The following is an 8,228-nucleotide window of genomic DNA, read 5'->3' on the forward strand; positions in this document are numbered from 1 at the left end:
CCTGACCATCCTTGGGAGTGTGCATTTCTTCTCTTGTATTTCTTGAATCCTTCCTTCTTCAACTCGAGGAGCCTACTCCTCCTTATTCTGTCCATAAACAAGATAAGGAAATGCTGGTCACCAAGGTCTCTACAAAGCCCTTTGCTTCAGGCAACTTAAGATGGAGTCTTCCTCAGCCCCTGTAACAGAGAAGGCTAGAGTCAGGCCCCTAGCAGTGAGGAGATAGTAGAAACCTCTCTTGAAATAAGTATGGCCAAATGTGTTTGGTAATCATTAAGGGTGAGAATGTACAGTGGCATATCATCATTGTTTTCTGGGTATGAATTGGATTCCAAATTATTAGACAGTCATTGCAATCTATCTGAGCTACTCCCAAAGACTAAATCCACAGACTTTTGTGGGGGATTAGAAAAGCTAAGGATATCGAGTCCTGGAAGAATTTGAGCCCCTAGTAATATAATGAAGGAGAAGTGATATAGAGATTGCTTCTTGATTTAAAAAAAAAAACTTCAAAAACTTCTTAATTCCTTCTGATTCGGTTTTTCTCCCCTTTTCCAGTCAGTCATTAAACATTTGTTAAGTGCCTACTATGTGCTAGGCATTGTGCTAAGGGCTGGGGATATGAAGAAAATCAGAAGACAGTCCCTGCCCTTAAGAAGCTCACAATCTAATGGGGAGACAAGCCAACAAATCCATACCAACAAGCTCTGTACAGAAAAATTAGGAAGTAAGAAGAGAGGAGAATCTAGAATTAAGAGGAATTGGGAAAGATTTCAGTTGGGACTCGAAGGAAGCCAGGAATCAGAGATGAGGGGGAGAATATCCCAGGCAAGGGGGATAGCTATAGAAAATGTTCTGAACCAAGAGATGCAAAGTTTTTCTCGTGGAATGACCAGAAGGCCAGTGTCATTGAATCAAAGAATGCATGATAGGGAATAGATGTGAGATGACTGGGAGTGAGGAGCAGGTTATAAAGGGCTTTAAACAGGGGACTTTGTACTTAATCCTGGAGGTGATAGGGAGACACTGGAGTTTAATGAGTAAGGGGGTGACATGATCCGACTGGCTCTTAAAGAAAATCACTTTGGTAGCTAAATGGAGGGTGAATTGGAGTGGGGAGAGATTTGAGGCAGGCGGACTCACCAGCTGCAATTGTCTAGACGTGAGGTGATGAGGACCTGCACAAGGGTGGTGGCAATATCAGAGAGAAGGGGGTGCATTCAAGAGGTGTTGCAAAGGTGAAATCAAGAGGCCGTAACCACAGAGAAGGTGAGAGAGAGGAGTCAAAGATGACTCTCAGGTTACTAGGAAGGCTACAATATAGGGAAGTTTAGTTGTTGAGTTTAAGAAGTCTACTTGACTTCCAGTTTGAGAGTCAGCAGAGAGATTAGGGCAAGATAAGTACACTGGAGAATCTCTGGCATAGAGATGATGAGCTGATTACCCAGTAAAATAGTCTAGAGGAAGTATGGAAGAGAGCCCAGGGCAAAGCTTACTGTTAGTGCATGTGACCTAGATGAAGATCCAGAGAAGGAGACTGAGGAATGGTCATGTAGAGGAGAGAATCCCTGGAGAATGGTGTCCTGAGAACCACCAGAAAAGAGAGCGTCAAGGAGAAGAGGATGATTAACAGTGTCAGAAGGCTGCCAAGCGATCAAGAGGAACGTCCAAGCAGGATTGAGACTAAAAGGAATTCACATGACCCAGGGGTGTACCTGGGCACACGTTTCAAACATTATTGCTTCTCTTGGTTTTCTGAGTCCTGAGTAATAGTCACAAAGTCTCCATTTCTCTTTATAGCCAGTATAGATGTAAAACCTAACAGCAGTGGGTATGAACTCCTCTATCTTACCCATAGAATTATCAAATCTTACAGTTGGAAAAGTCACTTTAATGGCCTCTTCTGCAGCCTCCAGCCCATGCAGGAATGTCTTCATCGTGCCTGACATGTGGTTATCTAGACTTGTTGAAAACACTTCTGGTAACTAGGGAAACCCTACCTTGAGGAAGCCCATTAAACTGCTGGAAAAAATTTCTAATCATTAAAAGGCTCTTCCTTGTATTTGAACCTTCCTATAACCTGGCAGTCACTATTTACCTCTGGAGCCAAACAACCTAAGCCTTCTTCCATATGGCAGCCCTTAAAATATTTGACACCACCAGTCATGACCCTGCTGAGTCTAATCATCACCTGGTTAAATATTGAGTTTCTTGACTACTCTTCTTGTCCCATGTATTTGCAGATTGGGAATGCCCTCTTAAAATGTATGCCAAATTGGACATAATACTCCAGGTGTATGGTCTGACCAGGGCAGAGTACAGTGAGACAGTAGTCATCATCATTCATCATTCTGGATGAACTATGTCTGTTAATACAGTCATAAGATCTCATCAGTCAATTAATCATCAAATATTTATTAAGGCTTGCTATGTGCCAGACCCCGTACTAAGGGCTGGGGACACAAAGAAAAAGCAAAAACAATCCCTTCCCTCAAGGAACTTACATTTTAATAAGGGAGACAACATGTACATAAGGAGGTCTATGCAAGACACAGAGCGGCCAGAAGATAACCCGAAGGGAGAAGGCACTAACGGATGACAGTCCAGGAAAGAACTCCTACGGAAGGAAGTGTTTGAGCTACATCCTAAAGGAACTTGGAATACCCTTGTGATACCTTTAAGAGGCAGAGATGAAGTGAACCTTTCCTGGCTGGCAACAGCAAATTCAAAGACATAGAGACAGGAGATTGAGCCTCAGGTGTGAAGAACAAGTAGACAGAATGGTTTCTTGACCCAAAAAGGTGAGAAAGAAGGTAAGGAAACTAAAGCTAGGAAAGGGTCAAGTTGTAAAGAGCTTTACATACCAGACAGAAGAATTCAAATTTGAACCTGAAGGTAATAGGGAGCCACTGGAGGTTATTGAGTGTTCAGACCTGTGCTATCAGAAGATCGCATTGGTATCTGTGAAGGATGGATGAGAGTGGGGAGAGACTTAATCCAGGAAGACCAATAAGGAGGCTTCTATAGTAGTCCAAGCAAGAGATGTTAAGGACCCAAAATAAGATGATGTCTATGGGAGTATTGTGAAGGGGGGTGTCAGGGAAAATTTATTAAGTGCCTACTGTTTGCTGAGCATTGTGCTAAGCACTAGGGATAAAGAAGGGAAAAGCTCCCTGCCCCCGAGGAGCTTACAGTCTAGTGGGGGAGACAATATGCAAACAACTATGTACAGACAAGCCGTGTACAAGATAAATAGGAAATAGCCAACAAGGGAAGGCTCTGGGATTTAAAGAGGCTTCCTTTAGAAGACAGGAATTTAATTGGGTCTTGAAGGCAGAGATGAGAAGGGAACACATTCTGTGCATGAGACACAGCAGTGAACGTGCCCAGAGTGGGGAGATGCATCAAGGAGGCCAGAGTCACTACAGCACAGAGGACGTGGTGGGGGGAGGTGGGATGTAAAGTGTAAGAAGCTTGGAAGGGCGGAGTGGGGCTAAGTTATAAAGGACTTTGAGTGAATAAGGATAAAAAAGACTAGTAACTGATTGGTTATGTGGAGTGAGTAAGAATGGGAAGTCAAGGCCACCACTGAGGTTACAGGCCTCGGGGATGGGAAATGGTGTGGTTAAGTTTGAGTTGCCCAGAGGACAGCCAGGTCAGATGTTCAGTAGGCAGTGATTCATGAGTGGAGCACAGAGATGAGGACTTCTTCAGCTTCAAGAATCCGGCGCTGCAGATAGCCTTCCCATAGTAGTCAGTGTTTGAGAGCTTGTTACCCCATGGCTACCCTGGCCATGAGCTAAGGTGGTCCTCAACAAAGAATAAAGTGGCTCATCAGACCCATACTCAAAGCCTTTCTAGATTGCTAGGACCTGTCATAGTTTACACTCTGCCAGCTGAGCCTTTGGCAACCTAGGGTCATCTCCACAGCACCCTGGGGCATTGGAGGGAAACTTGAGTGGGAGTTCTTTGACATCTTAGAGTCATAAATTTAGGGGCAGCTAAATGGCACAGTGGATAAAGCGCCAGGCTTAGAGTCAGGAAGACTCATCTTTGTGAGTTCAAATCTGACCCTTACTAGCTGTGTGACCCTGGGCAAGTCACTTCTCCCTGTTTGCCTCAGTTTCTTCATCTCTAAAAAGAGCTGGAAAAGGAAATGGCAAACTACTCCAGTATCTCTGCCAAGAAAACCTCAAATGGGGTCTCAAAGAGTCAGACATGACTGAAAAACAACTCAACAAGAACAACATAGATTTCAAGCTGGAATGTAGAGACCATTGAATCCAGCCCCTTCATTTTACCGTTGAGGAAATAGAGAATAAGAGGTTAATTGACTTGCCCAGGGTCACATAGCTAATAAGTATCTGAAGTGGGATTTGAACCCAGGTCATGATTCCAAATCTAGTTCTTTGGTCCACTGTGCCATCATGCTGATCTCATAAGAAAAGTCAAGAGGTACATTTGCAGTTGGTTTAATTTCTTTAAAAATATTATGTTTAGTAAGAGAATGTCTTCCTTCGGTTGCTTACTAATATTTCAGAATGCCATTTGTTGAAGTACTGACCAATCTGTCTGTTACAGCCAGAAGATTCCAGAAATGCCTGCTGATGTAGTGGGTGCCCTTCTGTTTCTGGAAGATTACGTTCGTTACACAAAGCTACCAAGGAGGGTAAGAGAATATGTGGAATAACCCAGGACAGGCTGGGTGGCAAGGCTCAGAGGCCAGAGCCCAGGAGTGGAACATGCTCATGAGAACCAAGTAGGGGAGAGGATGCCAGCCTTCCACAGGAGGTGGAGAGCTGCTCTATACTTGGGAGCCACTAGCTTACCCTCCAGTCACTACTATGGAACCCTGTTTTCTTCTAGGTGCCCCCGCCTTCTCCAGGCAGAGGGCTATTGCCAGGCACTGAGGGAGAGGCATGCAGTCCTGTCACTACCCTGGGCCTTCTTCCCTTCTTCTCCCAACAGGAGCTCCCCAAGTTGTGCAGACAAAGATCCAGAACAAAGTTCCTCAGATAGGGGGAGAGCGGATGTGAAAAGCCCATCAAGCTTTCTTTCTGTGTAAAGTGTGTGTGTGTGTGTGTGTGTGTGTATATCTACACACAATATGCATCTATGCGTATTCTATATACACTCACACACATATGTGGGAGTCACTGTGCCTTTTGAAATTAATAAGTAAATATATTGGTCCATGGCTATGGGTAATTGTGACTATTTCAGAACCAGAGTCTTAAATGTCTAAAACATTGGTACCTTTATGCTGAGATTAAAACTACTATCACTAACTCTTTCTTCTGGAAAAATCTGCTTTTCATCCATGTCAGACATGAGATTCCTTCCTCAAGCAGAGTCTGCCCTCAGCAATCTTATTAAGTGTCTTCTCAGCACTTGACCCTCTCCCTTGACTTGGACCCAGGCATCTGTCCTGTCCTTCCTGAACCCCATTACTGCCCTCAGACCTGCTGTCAGACTTATCCCTGCTAAGGTGTGAAATGACCCCTAAGATCTTAACTGGCAAAGGGTTAACATCTCTCAGGACATTTGAATTCTCATATTAGATTTACACAGATATCCATGATTCAGAGCAGTGAAGCTCCAGTGATGAAATCAGGAGCAGAGCCAAGAGCCCTCAGATTGCTGTGCTAGAGTCTGGACAATGACCAGCAGTGTACTTTTAGTGGCTATGAGGGCAAACATAATGATCTTGTTATCAGGGACAGAACCCCAAATATGTTTAGAAAGATTCTTCTCTGCTATGTTTATCTTATTCTAATGAGAAATAGACTTTCTTTACATTGCATATCCCTTAAACAGGGAAAATGTTATAGGAACTTCTATGTGGACTATTTGGTATTTGCTCTGAATTTGATTACGTAATAAATGTTTCATTCTGCTTTCTGGGTTTTAGGTTGCCGAAGCACATGTGCCTAATTTCATTTTTGATGAGTTCAGAACAGTCCTGTGACTTTTTTAAAATAATGAAAGGAACGTCCTTGTAAGTTTCCCACCATCGCTGAATTTGGAACACAGGAACAAATATACCTGCATTTTTTTTCCTTCAATGTGTGGGAAACAGCAGTCTGAACAAGATGGATCTCACAACATTAATTAATTGTTTAATCATGATGTTATATGCAATTTATATCATGTAAATGCAGAACACTTTTGTACTGCATATTATAAATGCTGAATATAATTAATTGCTATGGACAAAAACATTTAGTTTTATGTTCTAAAGAGCTATTTGTGCAACCTTGACTTTTCTATTTCAATAAACAATACACATACCAAAAATATTTGTTGCGTTTTTAAATGACTCAAAATAATTTATTCCCATATAAATCCTTTTGCAGCAAACAGCACATCAATCTGTCCTTTTGCATCTTAATGGTCTTTCTAAGAGTTGATGTAGGTTTGCAAAGTGCTTTACAGATACCATTTTATCCTCACAACCCTGGGAAGTATTATTATCCCTATGTTGTAGATGGGGAAACTGAGGCAGACATAGCAAATAAGGGTCTGAGGCTAGATTTGGACATTGGTCTTCTTAACTCCAGGCCCAGGGCTCTACCCACTGCACCATCTATGTACCTATGTAATAGTAGTCCTAGTAATAACCAGTATTCCCAGAAGACTTTTTTTTAATCCAATCTTGTGATTCCATTGGCATAGGGAGCTCCCTGAAGAAACATCCACCAAAGCACATCAGCCATTGTAATTTACAGTCTCAGAGAGTTCCCTGGGGCATTGAAGGAGTAAGCAACTTGTCTAGAATCCCACAGCCAGGGTGTATCAGACCTGGAGTTTGAACCCAGCCCTTCCTGACTCCGAGGCCATAATGAAGATCCAGGGTGGCCCTCTGCCTTTCACATTAACACCTCGATTTATAGAACATTACACATACATTATGGCAGCATAACTACTCGGTTACCAAGAGAGTGTACTGAGAGCGAAAATGAGTCATTGAAGCCACTTTCTGAAAGGGATCTGAGAAGATGGAGTGAATTCCCCCACTCACGGCAGATATTCCTGGCTGTTCTCTGATGTCTTACAACAGAAATAGAGGCCGTTAAACCATATACAAGGATCCCTGCTGGCTATATATTGACTCAGGAAACCACATGTTAATAATACCTATGTTTTATTGTATTTTTTTGTTAAATATTACCCAATTACATTTTAATCTAGTTCTGGTCGCATTCAGGAGAGTTGTGTGCCGTATGTGTGTTTGACTCCTCTGCTTTACAAGTCCCCCATCTTCTTGCATGTTTCCAATGATGGGAGGGGCTTTTGTTATTTTAGGTTCCATTATAGGGCAGAGATTGTTAGAGAGCTCTATTATGGGAAAAGTATTCCCATCCAGTTTATGTGATGGGCACTGCTGCCAATTCATATTCACAACATGGAGATTCCAAGATGAAAACCTTGGTTTTATTATGGTCAAACACAGGTTCAGAGCTCAGAAAAATAACCCAACACCAATTAGGGTTTTCACAAAGCTTATATAGATCACAGTTATGTCAGACAGAGAAAGAATTTTTGATCGTACAACAATCTCCTCCATCCTTGTAGGCCGTGAAGGCACACAGACCTAGCCACATTAAAGTTGTTTCCAAGGTTCAGAATTCACAGTTGGCTAACTGAGAGATTTAACATGTTACAAGAAAAAGCACAGGGTTGGAGCCAGGGGTTCCTTCCCCAAATAAAGCAAGTTAAAGTACTTTAGGAAGCCCGGTTTCCACAATCTGGCTAACAGCTTCTGTGGGGGTATAAGATCCACCAACAGCCACACCCAGAAAGCTGCCAACAGCACAGGTTCTTTTGATCTGCTTTAATAAGGAAAGCAAGGTGAAGGGGTTGACAGGCTTACTTTAATTCAGCACACAAATATCATTCACTTAGTTCAGGGGAAGAGACCAGCACACTGAACTTCAGAGCAAATTGCAAACAAATTACAAACATCCATAGACAGACCAAATACAATTCATGGTTACCAACATCTAGGTTCAGCCCAGGAGCTCAGAACAAGGGCTGGCCCAGAATCACTTGCCACCACTGCTGTAGGTAGGAGCTCCAAGGAAGAGGAGGCCAACCCCTGGTTTTATATCTTTTTTCAGCATCAAGGCTGAGTCACACATGTGACTCACCCACGTAACCTAGAATCTTCACAAAGAGGTGACAAACCCACATGGTCTAAAAGTCTCTGCTCTCTCAGACATGTAAAC

The 8,228-nt window shown here is 42.8% G+C and overlaps 1 protein-coding gene across 2 annotated transcripts in view; it reads left to right on the forward strand.

Annotated features, from left to right (window-relative positions):
• Nucleotides 1-6,292, forward strand: part of WASHC5 (WASH complex subunit 5) — a 68,205-nt gene extending 61,913 nt beyond the window's left edge. For both annotated transcript variants that reach the window (XM_036762561.1, XM_036762568.1), the window contains exons 28-29: nucleotides 4,582-4,669; nucleotides 5,912-6,292. In XM_036762561.1, the coding sequence (XP_036618456.1) occupies nucleotides 4,582-4,669; nucleotides 5,912-5,968 (145 nt within the window). In that variant the 3' untranslated portion in view covers nucleotides 5,969-6,292. The remainder of the gene's footprint in view (nucleotides 1-4,581; nucleotides 4,670-5,911) is intronic.
• Nucleotides 6,293-8,228: the final 1,936 nt, after the last annotated feature.

Source organism: Trichosurus vulpecula, chromosome 1 (assembly GCF_011100635.1).
Source record: "Trichosurus vulpecula isolate mTriVul1 chromosome 1, mTriVul1.pri, whole genome shotgun sequence".
NCBI lineage: Eukaryota > Metazoa > Chordata > Mammalia > Diprotodontia > Phalangeridae > Trichosurus > Trichosurus vulpecula.